Genomic DNA, 25,047 nt, shown 5'->3' on the forward strand with positions numbered 1-25,047 from the left:
TCTTCAAAGGATTAAAACCCCATTCCATACACCCAAATAACACATCCTCTTCAGGCAGACAAATACTTGTTGTTAGTGCCTGCTGTCCATGATAACTCCATAACCAGAATGCATTCTGTTTCGAAATTTCATCAACCCTGTATTCCTCCACGTGCACTATTCCCTACTGCACAAATGGATGTATAAGGCCTCTGGGAAACATAAAAATGCAATGAAACTGGGGTACATAAATTAGAATATCCCAAAGAGTTCTAGAAGAACAGGCATCCAAATGTCACCTTTGCAAAATGTTTTTATTAGTAATAAATATGCCTCTTTGCACCTCATGGGATCATGGCAAAGTGAAGAAAGGCAATTCGTTGAAAGTAACCAGTTCTGTATATAGGGATTAGTCACCATGGTAACTGGATCTAGCCTCCTTGAATAAAATATCGAACATTTAGCCTTATAGTGATCAGGTCCACCTGACATTGGTCCGAGATGCCCATTTCCAAATTTTGTAATCTTTCAGGTACCAGGAGTGTGCCTCAGCCATTAAGTTAATAGTCCCTGCCATGTAGTCTGCTATCACTGATATCTGTTGTTTGCACTAGTTCCAAAATCCCTTTGCCAGTTCAGTGAGGAGTCACGACAGTGTGCTTCCCAGATGATTGATTTAACTGACTGCCAACACGTTGTTCTCTCTCATAAATCTAATACCCTCAGGCAGAAGGATAGGAAAGGTGCTACGTTTGACAACTTCTTCAGCCTTTCAATCAGGGGTATCAAAGCTGCCGACACTGCATGCTGAACCAAGTCATCTATGGCTTAAGAGAGGCCATCATATAATGCAATAAGGCTTGCCGCATTTTCTATGCTATCTTCTTGCTTATACTCATCACTTTATGCCATTTCGTAGCAGGACCCTTAAAAACCCACACTTTAATTGGGTCACAGACAAATCATGACTGCTATCTAGACCTTTTTATATTTTTTTCACTTTAATATATAGGGGATCTAATATAGCCCTACAGAATGCCAAAAAATCATTTTATTCTGCCCTCAGGGCTAACACGCTACTGCTTGCAGGTAGAGGAAATGGCAGTCAACATAAGCCCCTAGCTCCTAGGTCCAGTCACAGTTTGGTGCAGAAACCTACGTTAAAAACAAAGTCTCAGGAAAGGTCAAGAGGGATTGTGAAACGCAGAACTCGCCTCCTGTGCCACTTCTGACAAAAGCACACAAATCCCTCCATGTCCCCAGCTGCTACAGTCAAACACCTATTGGCGCAAATCTGAAATGAAATTCACCGAACAAGGACAGCATCTCAAGCAATCAGCAAGAAGCATTAGAAGTCAAATGAGAACTCTAAGCAACTCTTCCTGCTAAACCAACACTACAAACCAAATACTCGGAAACAGACAAAAAAGGAAAGGAAGCACCTATCCATGGCGCTGCAGCAAAAAGAAAAGGCAAAGGAGGAGGCCGATATAGGTTTCATTGACTTCTGGTATCTTACTGAACTATGGCAGTCATGTGTGTTGCAGCTTTAGCTTCAGGGTTTTCTTGGAAGTGTAATTTGTTGATTCTCATAGCAGCTGAGTTCATGTGAAGATATTAAAAACTATCCATAGCCTCTGGCCCAACCAGATGTCAGGAGGTTACAAGGAGTATATACAGTACCCTGCAACTGTTGTATGTTTACTTGGGAAACCCTTGTAAATTCAAACAATGAACTGTGACAATAAGAGTAACAATTTACCACCATGGAGGTTCATACACCAGTTGTTTTTTTACTAAAGGAGAATAACTTTCTTAATCGCAATTACCTTTCAGAACACTGGACGTGCTGGTAAACGTGAGGATGATGATGGTTTGGAAGCCAAGGCCGATGAGACGCCAAATCAATGAAGTTTTTACAAGTGAAAGCGGGGATCTGAAAGAGAGCATAGACTATGAACTAATGGAGAAAAAAAGAGTCATTCTGATCGTTTCTAGCACCCAGCACCTACTACCCTCTGCACCCCCAGCAAAAAGCTTACTTTTCAGTTACTTGAAAGTAGGGTGCCCAATTGTGCTCTAAGGTACTATCCATGTCAGTCTTTAAGGATATCCACATAAGACACCATTATATGCAATGAACCTAACAAGCTCATTTAAAATATTAATAGATATCCTGTAAATATTGCATTTAAATGTTTAATCATTTATATAGCACACCTGGGCCCTTATGGGTGAAAGTTTCTAAACATTGCTCAGATATCTATGTGGATTATAGCATTCCAAGGTGGTGCCACTTTTCTCCTGTTGCCATGTCCTCAGGCACAACATTGCCGCAGATGTCTGAATCTTCTGCAACTCAAATCATCCACCCCTTCCCCACTAAATGATGTTAGCAAACTCCTGGCATGGTAAATCAATACAAGTATTGGCAAAATCAACAGGTTTGACTAATGTACTAATTCATAATACAAACACAGGCATGAATGAACTGGAACAGACAGGACAATCTGATCTCCTTCTGGCATTGGTGTCAGCGATAGGTTCTGCAGCACGAACTGGGGCACTGTAAAAACATTGCCATTGAGCTAAAAGTCGGGGTCGGGAACGACGGGGTGGCACAGTCAGCAGGGGGTACAGACCCTCAAGGGGTAAATCGACTGGAGGCTACCTAAGATCCTTGAGGCCCGAAAGCACGCAAGAGGGGTCCAGTTGAGCACTGAAGATACGGTCCATTGCATTTTTTAATTCTGAGAGTTGTTGCGGCATTGCAGCAGGGTCCAGAAAGTCAGGTCTGAGAAGCATGAGGGGGCGAATAGGTTTGGGGATTGAGGACAGAGTTTGTGGCCTCACAGTAACTGGGGCTATGCGTGACTCAGAACAATGGGAGTGGCCGGACATGGAAGAGCCGTAATCACAGTTCTGGTGTTTTTTTACTATTCTTAGACTTACCTGGTGACCTCGACTTTGAGGATAACTGGCCGAGGGAGCGCGTCCGCACTCTCGATTGGGCCTTCTTCGACATCTGTTTATGTTCAGCAAAGTACAGCTTGGGTTCACGGTTGCAGATGACTTTGAAATTTATCTCAGAGCATTTCTGAAACAACGCTGAATTGTGTTTTAAGTCCAGACACCAGAGACAAACCTGGTGTGGGTCAGTCACTGGCATTTGCTTGTGGCAGTCTGCATGGTTTAAATCCTGTAGTTTTAGGAGGGGACATGGCAATTGGACACCTGAAATTCATGTAGTGGAAAAACTCTGTCCAGTCTGACAGATTTGTGGGAGCGGACTCCGGGTCTATGTCGGAAGGCGCAGAAAGGAAGGAACTGACGTCAATGCAAAGGTGGCGCAGATATAGTCGCCCCAAAATCACATCCAGGACAAGATGGACCCGAGGCGTAGCTGCACAATGCAACTGATGTGCAAGGGAGTTGCTATGAAAAATGCCCATATCTATGGTGAATGAAAGTAAATACATGCAGAAGCACAGTGAAAAGAGTCAGTGATGAAGAGGAAAATGTTAAAAAGCAAAAACTCCTTTTCCTGAACTTTACAACCAATTTCTATTACTTTGTCCCATAAAGAGACGTTTCACAGTTGGTAGAAGGGGTCTCGTCTATGCGTAGGTTACCAAATTTACAAGCCTTTTAAGTGTCAGACCAGGTTCAACATGAATGTATTTCCAAACACAAATTTCTTTAAAAAAGTTATTTCATTTATTAAAAAAAATATTTTAAAAAACAATACATTGTCTCATTTACATTATACATCTTGTACTACACAAATCAATTACAAATATTATTTGACTTAGTTTAAAAACTTGGATTTCTAAACTTTGCTTATCGGCATAGTTCAAATTTTTTTCCACTGCAACATATTTTATAAAAACAGAGAACAAACAAACTGTCGACGCTCCTAAAACTGAAAAGGGTGTGCCAGGAAGAAAATAGAAACCTGGGTAAGAACATAGTGTTCTCTGTGGGTAGAGCTTTGTGACCAAGAGGGGATAGAGGTTTGGACTGCCGGCCCCCTGTTTTTGTAAATCAATTGCAGCCCACTATAATCGTGTCTCATCAAGAAAGTTGAGGACTAATCATCCTGGTGATAAGTGGAAAAGTTGCTAGGTTTGTCTTTTATGAGTAATGCTAAAGTGTAGGACCTTAGTATAACTTGGGATTGAAGTAAAGTACTCCCAATAAGGTCTAGCGGGGTTACCAAATGGTAGGGGAAAAGTAATAAAAATGTAAAACATTCAATGTGCAAATGTCAGACTAAAACAGGATCTAATGGAATCTATTGTAACATGTCTTTTTTAGATATCATTGTAATGAACAAGTCCTGAAGAAGGTGCAAGATTGTCTTTGGCACCGAAACGCCGCGTCGACAGTTTGTTTGTTCTCTGTTTTTATAAAATATGTTGCAGTGGAAATTTTTTTGAACTATGCCGATAAGCAAAGTTTAGAAATCCAAGTTTTTAAACTAAGTCAAATAATATTTGTAATTGATTTGTGTAGTACAAGATGTATAATGTAAATGAGACTATGTATTGTTTTTTAAAATATTTTTTTTAATAAATGAAAGAACTTTTTTAAAGAAATTTGTGTTTGGAAATACATTAATGTTGAACCTGGTCTGACACTTAAAAAGCTTGTAAATTTCGTAACCTACGCATAGACGAGACCCCTTCTCCCACCTGTGAAACGTCTCTTAATGGGACAAAGTAATAGAAATTGGTTGTAAAGTTCAGGAAAAGGAGTTTTTGCTTTTTATGATTGTTGACCCAATCCTTTTTCTCCCTCTCTATCACAAGATATTTCAGCACAGTTATTCAACTGGGGAGTTTTGTTCTCTCTTTCTCACCCTAGCAGTGAGGCTTTAACCAAACGCAATTGTCCTAAGTTAATATGGATAATTTTAAAGTCTTTAGTTTTTCTGAGGACCATTTTAATAAATTAATTAACGGCCCAGTTAAAACTGTCAATACCATAACCGCAACCAATACCAATGAAGAACAGTGGAAAGAGTTATGGAATCTTAAAAAAACAGGTTATTAGAACGGAGTTACATTCTGATTTCCTAATTGAGTACTGCAAGAAGGGGATGATCCCCAAAGGACTACAGGTCAAAAATGAACCCAGCTTATTTGTGAAAAACGAAAAGTTCATTGAAACGTGGACTTTTATAGCTAATAGGTGTAGTAGGGACTGGCTATTATTAATTATAGAGACAGCTCAAGCCACCCTCATTATTGAAAAAGGAGAACTAGAAGAAATGGAACAGAAATTGAAAGATAACACCTCGCTAGATGATGCAAAATTGAAACTGGATGAAATCCAAGGGGATCTTAAGGGATATAAGGACTATTTGATAAATAAGAAAAGTAACACATTTAGGAAAGATCTGAGTCAGTATAAACAGGAAACAGTTTACCCCTATATGCAGAAGGACTACTATGATAGACAAAGGGAGGAATGGCCTTCCAGAAATAACTGGCAACCCAATAAACATCAAGCTCCCAGGAAGGGAGTCACTTTCTCCGATACATCGTATACTAGTAGTGATTCAGAGAATGAAACAGCACTGGCCAATCAGAGCGACAAGGAGAGAGAAATTCCACAAAAACAAAGTAGAGAAAGTCTCTCTTTTTTAGACAGGCGCAAAGGGAATCAGAATCAGAACCCAAACCCTCGGGGACGAGGGCGAGGGAGAGGATTCTATCAGACAAACCAGGACCAACAACGACCATACATGAGGACCAGGAGTCAGAAAGCATGAGATTAACAGTCGAAACTAAAGCTCCAATTATCAATTTATCAAATAGGAATATGACACAAGAGGAAATCAGTCTACTAGAGAAAGGATTGGGATTTGCTATAGCAGGACCCCCAGATAGATTCACATTAGAAAGGGATCTACAAAATTTGGTGCGTAAAATCAGACTCCAGAAATATTTTGAGGGAAAAGAGAAAGCCCCCACGGATAACAAATCAGGCTTGCGACCTAAATCATTGTGGACGCCCTTGAGCTCCATGGTGAACAAAAATGTGGAAATGTTTGAGAAAGTTGTGGAAAGGGGTTTGGAAGAAATTTTAGCGCAGAAGACCTGGGTAAAGAACAATCTGACATTAGATGAGAAAAAAGCCCTTAGGAATCTGGAAGACTGTAATGAGATCACAATCAAACGAGGGGACAAGGGGGGCAGTATTGTTATACTAGACACCCAAGATTATGATAGAAGAATAAATCTACTTCTCACAAATCCTAATCATTATAAAAAATCAAGCATGGAGGAATGGTCAGACCTAGGGAAACACATCAAGAACCTCCTCCTCTTGGCCAAAGAGGATGGAGTAATTAATCATGAAGAATATAATTTCCTAAATAATGAAACACCAACTATTCCGGCAATCTACGGACTGCCGAAAGTACACAAGAACATCAATGACCCACCCATGCGGCCCATAGTGTCTAGCATCAACTCTTTAACTGAACCCCTCAGTAAATATGTGGACAAATTTTTACAACCATTAGTTACAGAACAACAGGCATACATAAAAGATACCACCGATATGATCAGCAAGGTGGAACACATTGAATTTAATCCCTGTACCCAATGGCTGGTAACGCTTGACATAGAAGCGCTTTACACGAATATCCCCCAGAATGATACCATTAGAATGATCAGAAAGATGTTGCAGAATGAAAATGAGGATCTTACAGAACACTCAATATTTATTGTAGAATGTGTAGAATTGATTCTAAAGAATAAAATTTTCCTATTTAAAGATGACATGTTTAAACAAACGAAAGGGATGAGCATGGGGGCTACCTGTGCTCCAAGTCTGGCGTGCCTATACGTGGCAGACTTTGAAAGCAAACATACATTTAATTCCTTAGCGCCCTTCTATAAAAACATCTGAAAATGGTCCCGCTTTATAGATGATGTATTTTTCATCTGGCAAGGAAATGAAGGGGACCTGTTAGAGTTTATTACATGGCTCAATTTGGGAGACGAGAATTTGAAATTTACCTCGACATATAGCAATGAGGCGTGTGATTTTTTGGACATCAAGATAAAAAATGTAGAGGGCAGACTGGCAGTGGAGCTATTTACAAAACCATCTGATCGTAACACCATGCTTCACTTCACTAGTCACCATCCAGCCACCCAAAAAAACAATATCCTATTCGGCCAGTTCTTAAGAGTGCGGCGTAATTGCACAACTATGAATGAATATGATAAACATGCTAAAGTATTAACTAAAACATTCCTGGAGAGAGGATATCCTAAGTCAATGGTAAGAAAAGCATATAAACGTGCCAAATATTATAATAGGGACAGTCTGTTTGAACCCAAGACTAAACAAGAAAAACAGGTGAAACCAATTGTGTTTGTCACCAACTTCTCATGTATCTCGAACAAATTAAAAAACTGCATAAATAGCAACTGGGAATTGATTAATGAGCCAGGAGAGGTCCCATTACCCAAACCGATCTTTGCTTTTAGAAGAAACAGAACAGTAAGGAATTGTCTAATTAAAACCTACCCAAACACTAACAAAAGGAACTCAATGAGGACCATAGATGGCACAACACCAATAGGCAATTTCTCATGTGGTACCTGCAAACATTGTGATCTAATAATAAGAGGCCCCAATGTCAAATATGGAGACATAACCCATATCCACAAAGCATTTTTTAATTGCAGGACTCAAAATGTCATTTATATGATTCAATGTCCCTGTGGAAAGGCATATATAGGTGAGACACAACGAGAAATAAGAGTAAGGTTGAACGAACATAAGTCAGCCATCCGCACAAAGAAATTGACTGCCCCTCTAGTCACACATTGGATGGAAAAAGGTCACCAGGTTGATGACCTCAGGTGGTGTGTCTTAGAAGTGGTGAGCATGAACAAAAGGGGTGGAGACCTTACTAACAAACGCAAGAAAAGGGAACAACACTATATGTCGAAGTTTAGCACATATAAATCTGGACTCAATAATAAAGAGGAGTGGGAAAGGTTATTATAGCCCACAATTAAATGGCAAGAAACATCTAGTTACTGTAACAATAACTCAATAAGGAGAAAAGAAGTGTAGGAAAGTCTTTTATCAATTGCAACATTTAACTATTGAAAACTTTTTAAACCTGAGTTTAGGGTTATCAAGCAAATAATGACTACAACAATATTTTGAGGATGTAGTTGACACAGAATTATAGCATCGGGAGAATGTAAGGCTATGAACAATGGCTGAATATCAGGCGGGTGATACTTGTCCTGAAGCCTGAGTAAAGAATCCTCGATGCAAGAGATTCACATATTTGCACACATTTAAATACTTTTTTAGATGTAAATATGGTTAATGCCTTTCGTTTAAAAATGGCAGCCGTAATAAATATGAGTGGCCCAAGGGGTGTAACCGGGACCCGTAGTACCGCGGCAAGGGAGATTCCGAAACAGTGGCATACAGTAAGCTAGGTAAAACCCCTAAATATAATCAAGAGGGAATAGCCGAAAAGATACGATCGAAGTGGGGTTTGTTCGACCACTATTAAGTAATAATACTAGTGATCCTTTAAGAAAATATAAGAACAGGGTTAATAATACTCCGAGAAGATCTAAGATAAAAGAACAAACGGACGAAGATACAAACAATATATCTTAATAATAAAGTAGAAGTCAAGGACAGCCCACGAAAAACCCATGATAAAAACCCATTGTAACATGGCCGCTGTGTTTACAAAGAACACCGAGGTCCAATTTCGACTAGTACAAATGACCAATATTATCGAATTCTCGATAAATTGCAAATGTCAGCTAAATAATACTCTGAAAAAGTCTATTATGATAGAAGATAAGGCGGATGATGAACAAAATAGAATGTCCACACAATAAGGTACAAATTAAAGACAACACAAAGGGAAAAACCCACTACAAAATGGCCGCCCTGTTTACTATGAGCACTGAGGTTCACACTCACGGTGCAGATAATGAGGCCAGGTGCGAGTAATTATCCTATTAAGGGGGTATATAAACTAGTGATCTCAAAGGGAGAGTCATTCACATGACACATAACGCATGAAGAGGGAGGACGCCGTGCAGATCAGCTACCACAAACAAGTAAGGAAAATTTAGGTAGAAGAATTTTGAGAAAGAGGCAACAGGCACAGAATATGGCCCCACTATTGATATGTATATTGTTTAACATCTCTCCACAATTTAGCAGTAGATTGACAATACTCCAAAATAGTGGTCCCTGATTTTATATTTAACAAAAGAAAAGGAGGAAATCAACCCATGAGTAGACCACTACTTATTAAATGAAGGTAAGATTGCCCTGAAAAAATGAATTGAGCAGCATGCATTAGGCTTAAAATAATAAAAATCTTGAAGTCTAAATTGTAAAATTGCTTTATAGAGAAGAACGATAAAAGAGCAGCAAGTGGTAGCTCCCAGAGGTGTCCCCCATACTTCCCATGACATCACAAGTAAGGACCGGTAAGGCCCAATTTTAAGATAAACCGGTAGAGATAGCCTACTTTGAATCTGGAGAATGCACTATAAAACATTTCTTTCTCACATAGGATTGAAAATGGTCCCTATTAATCAACTTTAAATGAAACCTAGTGAATCAAACATCAAAGGTAAATCTACCATTTAAAAAATTGGGGAAGAAAAAGCTTAGCAAATATACTCTAAATTCAGGGAATCAAAAAATGGGGTCCCTGTTTGATTCTTCCTAGTATACAGAAGAGAAAACAACAAACATCTTCTGCCTATACAACTGGAGACTACTTGCTCCTAAAACTGAAAAGGGTGTGCCAGGAAGAAAATAGAAACCTGGGTAAGAACATAGTGTTCTCTGTGGGTAGAGCTTTGTGACCAAGAGGGGATAGAGGTTTGGACTGCTGCCCCCCCCCCCTGTTTTTGTAAATCAATTGCAGCCCACTATAATCGTGTCTCATCAAGAAAGTTGAGGGCTAATCATCCTGGTGATAAGTGGAAAAGTTGCTAGGTTTGTCTTTTATGAGTAATGCTAAAGTGTAGGACCTTAGTATAACTGGGGATTGAAGTAAAGTACTCCCAATAAGGTCTAGCGGGGTGTAACGAGGTAGGAAGGCTGGACCTTCGGGAATGGTGGAGTCCTTGCAACACTGATTCGCCACCTCCTTCTTTCCAGACGGACCGGTGGAAGGACGGACTGAGCGACCTCGAAGAGGAGGAAGAGAACCACGGCCCCTTTAACTGGGAGTTTGCAACCGAGGAGGGGAAACCGCCCCCGGAGGACGTCAGCGAAGCCGGATTGGTTAAAGGACAGGAAGTGATGTACTCAGTGTGTGTGAACACCCCGGAGAAGGCGGAAGAGATCACGAAGCGGAGAGGAGGAAACGAAGAAGCCGAAAAACATCCAGGAGAAGACGGGGAAGCAGAGAAGGAAGGAGAGCCAGGAGGCCAACGACCCCGTGAATCGCCGTGCCACACTCCCGAGGGAGGAGTGTGGCTGTCACAGGTACGGTGGCGTTGGGGAGCCTGGGTGGGGAGCCGGAGTGCTCGAGTGTAATTAGTGTAAATAACCCTGTGCGTCATTTCACCTTGTGGTTCTTTCCTTCCCTCCACTTCCCTTTTCCTCCCCCGTACCTCACGTCCTAGACCTCACCCTCCAGAGCACTGTACACTGTAGAAAACGAGCACATTGTACACTTGGTCTATCCTCACCTACCCGGGCCCCTCTAGGTGCACGCCCCTAAGAGGATTCGAACTAACGGCCTCCCTCTTTGTTGGTCTCTTGCATGTCGCGGAGCCGGCGGTCAACAAGAGAGGCAGCTCCCCGAAACTCACCAACTGACCAGAGAAGAACACGGCCACGGATCCCAGCGCATTCACCCGTGATCGTCTGACCCAGCGGAGGCGAAAGACTTTTGTGTTTAAAAGTGCACTGAAAATAAAACCCTCTTTACCTGCATTACCTGGTGTCACGGTCATCCCTACTCCCACGCCCACACGGGGTTACCAAATGGTAGGGGAAAAGTAATAAAAATGTAAAACATTCAATGTGCAAATGTCAGACTAAAACAGGATCTAATGGAATCTATTGTAACATGTCTTTTTTAGATATCATTGTAATGAACAAGTCCTGAAGAAGGTGCAAGATTGTCTTTGGCACCGAAACGCCGCGTCGACAGTTTGTTTGTTCTCTGTTTTTATAAAATATGTTGCAGTGGAAAAGTTTTTGAACTATGCCGATAAGCAAAGTTTAGAAATCCAAGTTTTTAAACTAAGTCAAATAATATTTGTAATTGATTTGTGTAGTACAAGATGTATAATGTAAATGAGACAATGTATTGTTTTTTAAAATATTTTTTTTTAATAAATGAAAGAACTTTTTTAAAGAAATTTGTGTTTGGAAATACATTCATGTTGAACCTGGTCTGACACTTAAAAAGCTTGTAAATTTGGTAACCTACGCATAGACGATACCCCTTCTCCGACCTGTGAAATGTCTCTTTATGGGACAAAGTAATAGAAATTGGTTGTAAAGTTCAGGAAAAGGAGTTTTTGCTTTTTATGATTGTTGACCCAATCCTTTTTCCTGATAAAAAGGGTAACTCCCTCTCTATCACAAGAAGAGGAAAATGTGCCACATATGGAGAAGGAGAATTTCAGAAAGGTGGAGAGAAAAGGGTGTAAATGTCTGAAAGTGAGAGACTCTACATAAAAGAGACATGAAGGGGAGAACGGGAGGGATTGAGAAATTTCTATGATCACTATTGCTTCGACAGACATTAGCAATGTTTAATTCAGTCTTACATTTTCAGAATATAAACATTTTTAATTCTAATTATTCACGCTGTTACTCATTTATCTGATACAGGCGAAGCCAATACGTCTGGATTGTTTTAGGTGCTCGTGTGTTGCTGTGTGATATGTCTGGGTGAAATATCAGAAAAGCCACAGAGAGGTACCCAATTACTGGTCCGCTAGCATGGTGTGCAACACACAGGGTTATAATTCACCTGTTTTAAGCCACACCCTCACTTACACAGGCCACACCTCTTGGAAAGGAATCCTAGTTAAGCTTCTTTGGCCACACCCCTTTTTGAGACCCCCTGGCTTTTTCATACCACTTGAAGCAATGGCATGAGAAAAAGAGGACTATGGCTTTACCATCCTGCACAGGTGCTGCTTTGCAGTCTCATGAATGTAGCACTTTCTACAGTTCCCATTTACAGGCAATAAGGTAACAGATTGCAGATGGGAAGATGGAGCATATGATCATTAAACAATTTTGAAAGATTAGCCTGATAAAACCATAAACCATCCTTGGTGTCTGCATAGGATTCTTTGTGACTTTGCTATAGATCGCTACCAGAGTGACGCTCCGAGGGGAAGCAGTCCTTTCCATCTGTAAACTAGTGAACATATCTTTTTTGCACAAGAGTTGTCCAGTGTTGGTGTCACTGAACAAGAGCTTTTATTTTTTACTGAGGTTCATTAATTCATTTCACCGAAAGCCTAAAAACTGCTTTGTAGACTTGAATGGTGTCATTTTCATTAGATAGCTCAAGGTATCAGGAGTTTAGAAAACGTTTGTCAAAATAGAATTCTATATTTCCAAAATGGTTCCCAAACTACAGTTGACAAGAAAGTGAAGCGTATAATGGCGAAAGCGTATGGGGTACCTTGAGAGTTGAGGTACTGGGTTTTTAAGAACCGGCACAGAACCGGTAACCCAGCGGTGTCAGGGAATCAACACTCAGAGACCTCGGGTTCTCCTGAGTCAGACCTACAGAAACTCAGAGTCTTCAAGGTGAAGTCAAAGATTCGTTTATTGGCTGCAACCAAGGTAACAGGGTCCTAGAAGTACAATACGGGTATATTCTCAGGAGACTGCACACTTTCACGAAGTCAGGCTTCTCTCTTTATACATGATATTCGGCCTTGGGCAAACATTCTTTGAATTCGTGGTATTTCATTTATAGTTACTGGTTACAAAAGAAAAGCAGAGTCATGATGACATGTACATATTTCACGTCGTGCTGCCCATAACAAATCATCCGGCAAGGCCCAACATTTCATCAGATATCGCTGGACCCCTAATAAAAACGGTCACCTCCCCATCATAAAGCAAGTAAAGAAAAGGAGTGGAGGAACGATGTGAGCGAGATATGGCAGGTGTGCGCGCTGAAATGGTTTTATGGCTGGTTGAGCCTAGATGCTATCTTGCTCGGCCACTGGGAGGGAACTGACCTAACGAGTTCGGCCTGGGGCAATGGTTCTAACTTGTACTGAGGTCAGGGAGAAGTCGATTAAGGAGTATGTGTCCTTGTGGAATCAAATTCAACTGGATTAAGGCCTATGTAAAGGGCAACATGTAAATGGGAGCTAAGGGTTTAGAATGTAAATGACGATTTCGAGGTGAAATCGTCACTCGAATACGCCGAAAATACATGTACATGATGTACTCGTCATTCTCGGTCTTTTGATACCAAATTCGTCCTATTTCGACGAAGTTTTTATTCTCGAGTCCAGTACTATTATACGAATCCAGATTTTCAGAACCTCAAACCCTCCTTTTGCCCTTACATAGGCAATTAATCTATCCTCATGTTAGTCTGAGTCCAGATCTATATTCCTAAAGTCATTGAGATGTTGCTGTAACATCATTCTAGTGCTTAGTTCATTTCTTGACACAGGCTTCCTTACACATGATGTAGCACAGAGGCCACATATTGCAGGAGCACACTGTATGCATAGACAGAACAGGAAAAGAATGGCTAAGACCATCCCAATGACCATCAGAATTTTCCATCCCCAGGCAGATATCAGTTCCCAGAACCATCCCATTAACGACCAATCTCCTTTATCCACATGAATAGATTCGGAAATCTTATGTAGTTTGGAGATGGCCCTGTACACTGTTGGAGCATTATCTGGGATGAAAATGCAACAACTAGACTGGATCAATTTGCATACTCCACCTCGGTCCGCAAGTATTACGTCCAAAGCGACCCGGTTCTGAAGGGTCATAAGTCGATCCGACTGGAGCTCAGCAGTCAGGTTACTAAGGGCACCAGCAGTTTCAGTCACGGTGGATTCAACTACCCTTGTCAATTGCCTTATGTTCCTGCTGTTAGCCATGGCTCCCCAGAACGGCAGAAAACCCATTGCAAAGTCACCAAATTCTTGACCTGCAGTGTCTTCTTTACTCAAAACACCTCTAACTACCCTTGTCCGATGGTAATCCGCCGCTGCTGTGTAGGTGGGAGGTAACAGGAATGAAACAAAACATGAGCCCGAGAAGTCAGGGGGCAACCATGTATAGGCTCTATCATGGCAGATGAAATAAGTACCCTTAGCGGCTAAAAACGCAGGGGAAGTCTGAGATCCAAAAACATACGTTTCTGTACAGACACTCTTCCCTAGCTGAGCTCTGGGATTCTTGCCAATACCTTGCAGACACAGGTGACCTTGATGGGGTACGATCCAGATAGGGGACGATCTTTTGGCTTGCTGTTTCTCACTTAATGTAGTGCCATATCCGGTCACGTTCCAACCTACATATGCAAGTATCTCATCATCCGGAGTATCTTCATAGGAAGTTACTTCCTTGATCATGTCAACTATACCTTTGACTAGGGCGCTAGTCTTGAGGTTGTCTTTTACAGAACGTAGGGGTTGGATTTCTCGTGCATATATGAACATTGTCCTATATGCCCAGACTGAACCATTGTGACTAAATGGCAGGACCAAATAGGGGATACCTTTATCCGTGGTGTGGGGCATGAGACCACACACCCAACAGTTAGTTGTGTTCATTACAAGTTGGTGTTGGTGTAATAACTGAACGAAGGAGTTATTAATGAACTCTAATCTCCTATTTGATTCGTGGTCAGGCAGAGGGTGGAAAGAATGAGAGGAAACAGTAGGAGGAGGTATGGGTGATGTAGTGGGCGCAAATGTCACATGAAAAGAGAATAAAACATAGCTTATCAAAAAGACCATTACGCTGAATAGCATAAAAATACACACTATTATAAAACTTTTCTTTGTCATCGTGTTAAAAAGTCTCTGCTTAAAGTTCATTTGTTTGGCAGGCCTTTCCACATCAGGAAACTCCATCCTCTCTAAGGTGCTGCCCGCGGTGGTAGGTTGCCTCTGCTAAAGGATGCTTCCGTCAGTCTAGGGCAACTCCCTTGGACCAACCAGAACCAACGACCTAACGTCGTCAGCTGCACCCAAAAGTCTTTAATCAACCGCGACCCTAGCAGCGGAACCCGGATGGCGGTTCGAAAAAACAAAAATAAGCAAGTTACCTAGATGGGAGATCTGCACTTTTTAAAAAAAAGGATTTGGGGAAAAGACACATTTTATTAGTTCATGGGGTTTTCTCTCGAATCACAAAAGGAATCACTTTTAATTAGTCTGTTTTTCTTGGTCGCAAATTGTAGCGTCTTTTCCCGGGTACTGTCTGGTCCAGAAATAGTAGTTCAGGTTCCACAGAGTTCAATTGTTCTGGTGGTGGCACAGTTTATCGAAAAATGTTCTCGCTTTCACAGTCAGGGTTAGTTTCTTTTACACGTTCATCAGTTGTGCGCTCTGAGTCAGTGCCTCCTTTCTGGACCCATTGGTCATGTGGCAGAGGGAAGGGTATCTTCTTACAATGGATCCCGTGGACCCAATTGGCCTTCCCCTCCACCCTAACAGCCGACCTTGTAGACAGGAGGACGAGGTGAGGCCCGGTCCATCTGGGCTGGTCGTTTCTTGTTCTTTGAAAGTTGCGGACTAGGACCCATGAACCGGGTTCAATGGAGTGACCCGGAGTCTCAGTGACCGGAGGTAAGGTGTTGTGGACCTGTTGATATAAAACACGCAATTTAGCCGTCAATTCATACAAGTAATCAAGCAAAATAGGGTGTTGCAGCTCGCTGAATTTCGTGGGCCTAGGCACTCCCCATATGTTGGCTGGCCGACCAAAGATGATTTCATAGGGGCTCAGTTTCACTCGTGAATGCACAGTCATTCTGGTGGATAGGAGTGCTAAGGGTAGAGCGTCAGGCCATTTAAGACCTGTGCTCGCTTGGATTTTGGCCAATTTAAGTTTAAGCGTGCCATTGTAACATTCTACTAATCCAGCTGATTGGGGGTGATTTGCAGCGTGGAACTTCTGCCTAATGCCTAGCCCTTCACACACTCTTTTCATCACACGACCCACAAATTCACTTCCGTTGTCAGACCAGACCATTCTAGGCATTCCGAACCTGGGGAAGAACTCTTTCACAAGGGCTTTTGCTGTGGACAAGGCAGTATTGTCTTTTAGGGGATAGGCTTCTACCCATCTTGAGAAGGCACAAACAACCACGAGCACGTATTTTAAGTTGTTGCACCTCTCCATGTGTATGAAATCTAGCTGCAAAACCTCGAACGGATACGTAGGAGGTGCAAAATGACCAGCTGGAGTTGGGGTTCCCCTACCAGGATTGTGCTTCAGACATACCATGCATTTCTTGACAACATTCTCTGCACACTTGGGAATCCCCGAATTCTTCCACACTGGGGCCAACAACTCGCAAATCCCTTTCACGCTGATATGGGCCATTCCATGAGCCATTGTAACCACTGCAAGCACATATGCATCGGGTAACAACCATCTCTGATGCTCTGTCAATTCAATCCAACAACCATTTGCATCCATTCTTCCTGTACTCTCTCTCCACGTGCTTAACTCTTTCTCCGTGGCCTCAGCTTGGATGGACTTCACGCTCTCTATCGTGTCCTCACATATTCCAACATCACCAGTCCATCTTTCTGGGCTCGCAACATACATTCGGCTCATCACATTCTGTGCAGTTTCCTTAGCGGTTTCATCAGCAAATGCATTTCCACGACCAACATCATCAGTCACTTTCTTGTGAGCACTACATTTCACGATCGCTATTTGCAGGGGCAAGGTCAGTGATTCAAGAAGCTCATTCACCAACTGACCATGCTGAATCTTAGCTCCATGCGAAGTCAGGAACCCACGTTCTCTCCACAATCGTCCAAAACTGTGAGCCACTCCAAATGCATACTGGCTGTCGGTATAGACAGTCACTTTCATTCCTTTAGACAACACACATGCTCTCGTAAGTGCTACGAGTTCTGCGGCTTGAGCTGAACCATGTGGTATTCGCGCAGTTTCAACGACTGTGTGCAAAGTTGTGACAGCATATGCTGTAGTCACGTTCCCATTTGGGAGCTTAAAGCATGAACCATCTACCCATAATGTACCATCACATTCAGCAAGAGGAGTGTCGAACAAATCAACTCTCCCTTTCGTCTCTTCCTCTGTTCTAAGAAAACAATCGTGCTGTTCTGAAGCATCTGACTCCTCTGCAATTGGTAACAATGTGGCTAGGTTCAAGGTACTGCACCTTTTTATGTGCACATGGCTCGCTAGCAGCGTCAATTCGTAACTGGACAGTCGAGCACTAGTTAAGTGCTGTGTCTTGGTCCTATTTAACAATGTGTCTACTGCATGCGGGACCATCACGATTAGTGTATTATTCATTACTAGACCAGCAGACTGTCGAATGGAAACAGCTGCTGCTGCTGTGGCCCTTAAACAACTTGGCAATGCTCGTGCTACCGGATCCAAAGTTGACGAAAAATAGGCGCACGGCCGCTGTCTATCTCCGAATAACTGAGTCAGCACAGACAATGCACAGCCTTCCTTCTCGTGGACATACAATGTGAAAGGCTTACTGTAGTTGGGGGTACCTAACACAGGAGCCGAACATAATGCTGTGCGTAATTCGAGAAAACTTTTCTGACAATCTTCAGACCAAGGAATGGGATTGGGTGTATTTTTACACGTTAATGCCACCAAGGGTTTGGCCAATAACGAAACATTTGGAATCCACTGTCTACAGTACGATGTAATGCCCAAGAAAGCACGTACTTCTCTCTGTGTTCTTGGCACACTCAATTTCGCTATTGCCTGAATTCTTTCTGGGGTCAGTTTCCTTCCCTCCTTCGATAAGAGGTGACCTAAGTAGGTCACTTCTTGTCGGCAATATTGGAGCTTGGAAAGTGACACCTTGTGATGCAGATCACACAGATGACGCAATAATGTCAATGTGGCCTTTCTACAAATTTTCTCAGTGTCTGCAGCAACGAGCAAATCGTCCACGTACTGTACAAGAGTAGCACCTTTTGGTAAAACAAAATCGTGTCAAGTTGTGTTTTCAGAGCTTGACTGTATATTGAGGGGCTTTCACAGTAGCCTTGAGGAGCGCGTTTAAAGCGGAAGCTTCGACCTCCTAAACTAAAGGAAAAAATATCCCTGCTCTCTTCAGCAATTGGGATGCTGAAGAAAGCATTCTTTAGGTCAATCACTGAAAACCATGAAGCAGAAGCTGGAATCATAGTTAATAATGTGGTAATGTCGGGGACAACTGGGAATTGTGGCACAACTATCTTATTTACTTCTCTAAGATCAATCACGAATCTATACACAGGTGGCTGAGAAGGGTCAGTTCGTTTTAAAACAGGCAGAACAGGACTATTGCAAACATTGCCTCGTGTTTCTTCAATCACATCCTTTTCAATCAACTCGTAAACAATCGCTAGCAAAGCTTTTTCACCCTCATTAGATATTCTGTATTGGGGAATTCGTGGCATTTTGACATTCGACTTCAATGTTACAACATATGGTGGAATTTCTAAAAGACCTACATCATTAGGACCAGTAGCCCAAAGAATATCTGGGAGAAGTGCCAATTCTGCTGGAAGTGCATCTCTCGACAAATACATAGGAGAAACCACTTTCTTGCCTAAAGTGAGTTGTACTCCTGAAGGAGAACAATACAAAGTCGCATACAATCTCTTTAACAAATCCAATCCTAGCAGATTCTCACCACAACCTGTCGTCAGAATAAGGGGTGCTTCGAATTCATAAGGACCAACAGAAAGAGATAAAGGGTCAGAAATCGGATTTCTAACTGGGGCGCCAGAAAAACCTACAGAAACGTTCATTTCGCCAGACAAAGGTGCGCCAGGGAGTTTGGAGTGCATAATAGAACTCTTTGTAGCACCAGTATCCAACAGAAAAGGTTCTGACACACCTGATGTAATCACCTCAACATAAGGTCCACTCTGATCTACTGGAACTGAAACAACTCCCTCTCTTTGTCTATGGCTGTCCTAGCAATCATTATTCTCCCACTGCTCATTTTCTGTGTAATACTCATCAACATAGTATTGAGCTGTCCTGTCAGATACGTTATTTTGCTGATCAAACCTGTTCATAGAGTTTTGTGGCGGAAGGGGGCGCGCGTCCTGAGGGGCGTTTCCACGTCCTCTACCTCTAGGTGCTTGCTGACTGCCACGACCTCTAACGCCAGGAACTCCATTCGTACGTTGTGGCAGGGCAGGACAATTATATTTGTAGTGACCCTCTTGTTTGCAATATAAACACTGGTTTGGGCCTACACGGGGTTGAGCATACTCGAATCTTTGCGAGTTTCTCTGATACTGTTGAGGCTGCTGAAACGTATTTTGGTAGTGATTCTGACCATTATTATTTTGATTACCACCACCACGTGGCGGGTAGGCTTGCTGTAGCAAAACCTTCGTTTTGAGTTCTCTAGTTTTCTTTTCTACTTTATCTTTCTCATCTTTGTCTCTATTCCCGTAGTATTGTGCAGTAGCTAATATCTGCGCTGAAGATGAGACTGCCCAAGAACTTTCTGAATCTTTTAATTTCCTACACAATTCTGGAAGCAGATTGTGCACGAATTTATCGACAAACAATCTCTGACCACCTTCCGAGGTCATATCTTGACCGCTATGGTCAATGAATGTTTCTTCAAATCTGGTGAAGAAATCTAAAACAGTTTCTTCTTTCTTTTGCTTGCATGCAGACAACTTATCCCAATTTACGCGTATTGCAGGCATTATCGTTTTCATGTAATCTACTATTCTACCAGGGAGTTCTGCTATTAGAGGCTCAGGTTTGGCACCACCAACTTGGCGGGCATCTGCAGCAGTAATATTAGCCCACGTGTCACCTAATTCCTGGTCATGATCTACATGACGAATTTTACCCCATAAAGGCTGTGGAACAACGTTCCCAAATAGCATATCGATATCGGCCAAATTCATTATACATGACCCAGCAGTTTGTGACAATTCTTTATAGTACCCTGCAGGATTTTTACGCGGATCTGGTAATGTTTGTTTGAGTGCTAAAACTTCAGCTCGCTTCCATGGGACATGTACCCATACACGCTGAAAGTGTGGCAGGACAGGTGGGACAGCAGTCGCGTCACCCTCTCTCCACTGTGGGGGAACTTCTCTCATAGGGTATTGTCGTGCCTTTTTCCTACTGGATGTATTACATTCAGATGGTGACCCAGAACTGTTTCCCTTACTCCGATATGATAACAACATTTCAACTGCCTTTTCCACATCTGGACCTACAATCATACCCTCTCCAAACTTAAACCGTACACGACACATTTCTTGTGGGATGCATTCTTGATCATTGTCTTCCAAATCCTCGCCAAGAAAGACACACATCTGTTCGAAAACATATCTCTGTGTCGCTGCTTCCCATTGATGGAAGACTTCCATGACAGACTGTACATCATATTTTGCAGTGTCCATGACCCATTTCCGAGCTAAACTATTCAGGGAATCTCTCTCTTGATAATCAGGCAGTTGACTTCGCAACTGTCTTCTTCCTATGTTAGGGGTCGTAGCAGGCGACCCGAAAAGAGGTAAAAGAAGATTAGTAACAGTGCTGCCCATTTTCTGCCGAATGGAAGGTGAAACTGAAGGACAAACAGATTGAAAAACGGGGTGAGATAAGGCGGGGGTAGAGATGGCAGAAGAGGTATCAGGGAAAATAGATGTGGTACTAGGCAGAATCGTAGAGGGAGCATTAGGAGATGTAAAAAGTACAGTAGGCAAAATCGTAGAAAACACAGGTGAAACAGAAGTGGTCGGTGGGCCTGGAGGAGGCTGCACCGAAGAAGTAGGAGCCAGCTGAAGAACAGCTGGTGGGTGCTGTGGAAGAGCAGGAGGAGCAGCTTGTGCAACTAAAGGTTGCGGGGGTGCTGTGGCATTCTGCGCATAGGGGGGTGGTGAAGTTAATAATTGCGACATTAATGGGTCTTTTTCACGCTCTTTTGCTGCCTCTTGCTGAAGAGACGGCAAAACTGGATAACACTTATCTATTGCCATTTTACGTTGCCTGTGCAACTGCTCATTTATCTGCTCTTCTTCATTATCTTTAAACTGCACGGCTGCTTGCATTACCGAAAGTCCCCCTTCTCTCTTATTTTTCTTAGCTAATTTAATTTCTTTTTGTTTGGCTTCTTTGCGCCATAAGCGGAAAGAGTCAAACATCGCCGGCCGGGCTTTCTTTTTAAAGAGTTTCACTTCAAGGTTGTCTAAGATTTCAGAATCAAAGCTACCATATTGGGGCCATTTTAAAACACCATCTTTCCTAGTGTATTTAATCCATACTTCGTTGTAAACGATGGGGCCTACCCCATGTTTAACATATAGCTCGTAAGTCGGAGTTCCAACTGGAGGAACCGGACATGAGTCCTCCAATCGGGAGTCCCTATTATTACTACCAAGACAAAACTAATTCCCAAGTCTAAGACTAGGCATCCTCGCTCTCTAGTCTAGTTCCAAAACTTCAAAGGATTTATCGATTACGATATTTCTCGTGAATACACGAGTCCTTCGGTTATGGTACTTGCAAGTACCAATACAAAACCTTTTGTATCCCAAAGATACCACAAAGTAAGTCCAATTAAGGACTGGGAGACGCTCCACTTATACTTAACTGAAAATATCGATGGCGTCACCAGAAGACTTGTCTCAGTGTTTCGCTCTACCGAAAATTTCAAGGGTCCAACATCAGGGCGATAGCCAGGGCAGCAGTCCTTGTAGCCGTCGGGAAGCGGGGAACCTCGCAGCAAAGACCTTCGGACCACGTCGACATGCAGGGGTCGATGAGGTGGTGGGCCCTCCTCCGGAATTTCCACACGAAGCTCCTCACGATCTTCAGGCTGACTGGTACCACTGGAATCGCCCCAAACGTTGGGCGCCAACTGAGGTACTGGGTTTTTAAGAACCGGCACAGAACCGGTAACCCAGCGGTGTCAGGGAATCAACACCCAGAGACCTCGGGTTCTCCTGAGTCAGACCTACAGAAACTCAGAGTCTTCAAGGTGAAGTCAAAGATTCGTTTATTGGCTGCAACCAAGGTAACAGGGTCCTAGAAGTACAATACGGGTATATTCTCAGGAGACTGCACACTTTCACGAAGTCAGGCTTCTCTCTTTATACATGATATTCGGCCTTGGGCAAACATTCTTTGAATTCGTGGTATTTCATTTATAGTTACTGGTTACAAAAGAAAAGCAGAGTCATGATGACATGTACATATTTCACGTCGTGCTGCCCATAACAAATCATCCGGCAAGGCCCAACATTTCATCAAATATCGCTGGACCCCTAATAAAAACGGTCACCTCCCCATCATAAAGCAAGTAAAGAAAAGGAGTGGAGGAAAGATGTGAGCGAGATATGGCAGGTGTGCGCGCTGAAATGGTTTTATGGCTGGTTGAGCCTAGATGCTATCTTGCTCGGCCACTGGGAGGGAACTGACCTAACGAGTTCGGCCTGGGGCAATGGTTCTAACTTGTACTGAGGTCAGGGAGAAGTCGATTAAGGAGTATGTGTCCTTGTGGAATCAAATTCAACTGGATTAAGGCCTATGTAAAGGGCAACATGTAAATGGGAGCTAAGGGTTTAGAATGTAAATGACGATTTCGAGGTGAAATCGTCACTCGAATACGCCGAAAATACATGTACATGATGTACTCGTCATTCTCGGTCTTTTGATACCAAATTCGTCCTATTTCGACGAAGTTTTTATTCTTGAGTCCAGTACTATTATACGAATCCAGATTTTCAGAACCTCAGAGTAATTAAGTCAAAGACCTCTTCTTACTACATGCATGGAGTATTCCAGAATATGCCTAACCTTACAATTGTTAACGATTAGGGAATTTGATGGTGCAGCATAAAGGTGCTTCTCCTGTGCTGCTGCATTGAACCCCCTTTTTACGTGGTTAGTGTTGTGCTATCAGACAGGGTGTGGGTTGCTAACCTATGATGCTCTAAGGAAATTAATAATGGTCTGGCTACTTACTGGCAATCTTCATTACTTCTAGTTCTGCTCTTCTTTGTCACATTCCTTACATACTCAACATTAGCTCCCTGCTGATGTATGTTTTTACAAACTAAATTTAACTCCCAATCCCAACAATATGGCTTCCCTTTCCAGCCACAACACCCATAATCCCTCAAAAAAAGGAACCTACCCACTTCCTGTTGTTTCCAAGCTAACATCAACATTTGCAGCTGGTAATTCACCTCCATAGGGATAGGTAGGATGGGAAACCTGGACTGTGACGCAAAGAAATCGGACTGAAGACTAATAAAGATTACCGTAAGTAACTGGGTTATTACCTCCACATCTACATTCCTATCTCAGTCTTTACATTCTGCGCAGATACTGAAGTCAATGTTTTCAACTTGAACTCAACCACTAATAGAAAACCCAAAACATAGACTGCATTTCAAACTGGTTCAAAACTGAATCAAATAAATGAAGACCCCCCACCAATTATAGTTGTGTAAGTCTCATGAACGTATGAGGGGTGGACCTTGTGGCAGCATTACAAATATCAGTCATTGAAGCTCCCGAGTAACGCCGCACAAGAGGTAGAAAGGCCTGTGGTTGATCTTCCTTGCACTTGAGTTGAGAAAGACTCCTCCTGCATCTCATAAGAGACTAAAGTGGCTTGCTTCAACCATCTACTGAGCATCACTGATGATGGTCTAAGCTCCTGGCCCGAGGTACCAAATGTAATAAATAAAAAATACAAAAAAACATCCTAAAAGGTCCTGTCCTGGCCAAATAAATCTGAAAGGCATTCGGTGTTTGCATCAATTCCTCTTCAGGGGTGGAAGGAGCAGGCAGCTAAATTGTTAAAACCAAATCTTTGGAACAATGAAAAGAAGAGGGGATTTTGGCACAGAATCCGGTCTTTTTATCACAAGACCACCTGGTCTGGGAAAAACCACTCTAAAATGGTTCTGAACTTGCTGAAGAGATCACAATTTAAAATAAGACCTTAAATAACAAAACTTGAGGTCCACTATATTCAGAGGATCGAAGGGAGCCCTCCACGGTGCCTGTAGCACAAGAGGGAGGATCCGAGGATGGAACTGGAGCATGAATTACTGACCTCTTCGAATAGAAACCTCTTAGCAACCTCACCACCAAGGGAATTATAGACTCCACTGAGGACCTTCAACAGCCCTAATGGCTGCCCAGTGAGGCTGAAGAGTTGGAATTGAGAGTCCCAGTAACAAGCTGTCCCTCATAAAATCAAGAGCAGAGGAAGGATCTCCAGAAGTTGAGCTCACATTCCTAGACATAACCCATTGTCAACGTTTTGGGAATAGGCCTTTAACTTCGACGGACGTCTTTATTGTTGAATGAATATTGCAACTACAGCAGAACATTCCATCCCCTGCAGATTTATCTTCTCAGATACCATACCCCCAGCTGGACGCAGACCAGAGATGCATGAGGAGGAGGAATGCCCCTTAGAGGGTACAGAAGCAATAGCAATACAGAGTGTGTCAGCAGCTCCGGTTGAAGGTAAAGAGGAAACCATGGATGGCGGCTCCAGCATGTAACAACTAGAAGAACATTTGTGTGTTCCTCCTGAATGTTTTTAAATACTGTCTGGATCAATCAAATAGGAGGAAGTAAATACTGAATTAGCTTTGGCCACCGGAAAGAAAGAGTACCTACTCTCCATGCCTCCAGACACAGGGAACCGAGTGCAAAATCACAGCACAAGGGCATAGCCCTTGGAGCCAAAGAAAGCCATCTCCAGCGTTTCAACCCTCAGTGTTATTTGATGGAAGTCTGATTGAATCACAGAGGAGGGAAATAATCTGCTCGTGGGGACCACAGGCCCATTTC

The 25,047-nt window shown here is 42.5% G+C and overlaps 1 protein-coding gene across 4 annotated transcripts in view; it reads right to left on the minus strand.

The window, feature by feature from the left end:
* SLC33A2 (solute carrier family 33 member 2) overlaps nucleotides 1–25,047 on the minus strand; it is a 109,662-nt gene that overhangs the window by 51,051 nt on the left and 33,564 nt on the right. For all 4 annotated transcript variants that reach the window (XM_078686438.1, XM_078686439.1, XM_078686436.1 and 1 more), the window contains exon 4: nucleotides 1,809–1,915. In XM_078686438.1, coding sequence (XP_078542564.1) covers nucleotides 1,809–1,915 — 107 coding nt within the window. The remainder of the gene's footprint in view (nucleotides 1–1,808; nucleotides 1,916–25,047) is intronic.

The sequence above is a fragment of the Lissotriton helveticus genome, chromosome 4_1, assembly GCF_964261635.1.
Source record: "Lissotriton helveticus chromosome 4_1, aLisHel1.1, whole genome shotgun sequence".
NCBI classification, from domain to species: domain Eukaryota; kingdom Metazoa; phylum Chordata; class Amphibia; order Caudata; family Salamandridae; genus Lissotriton; species Lissotriton helveticus.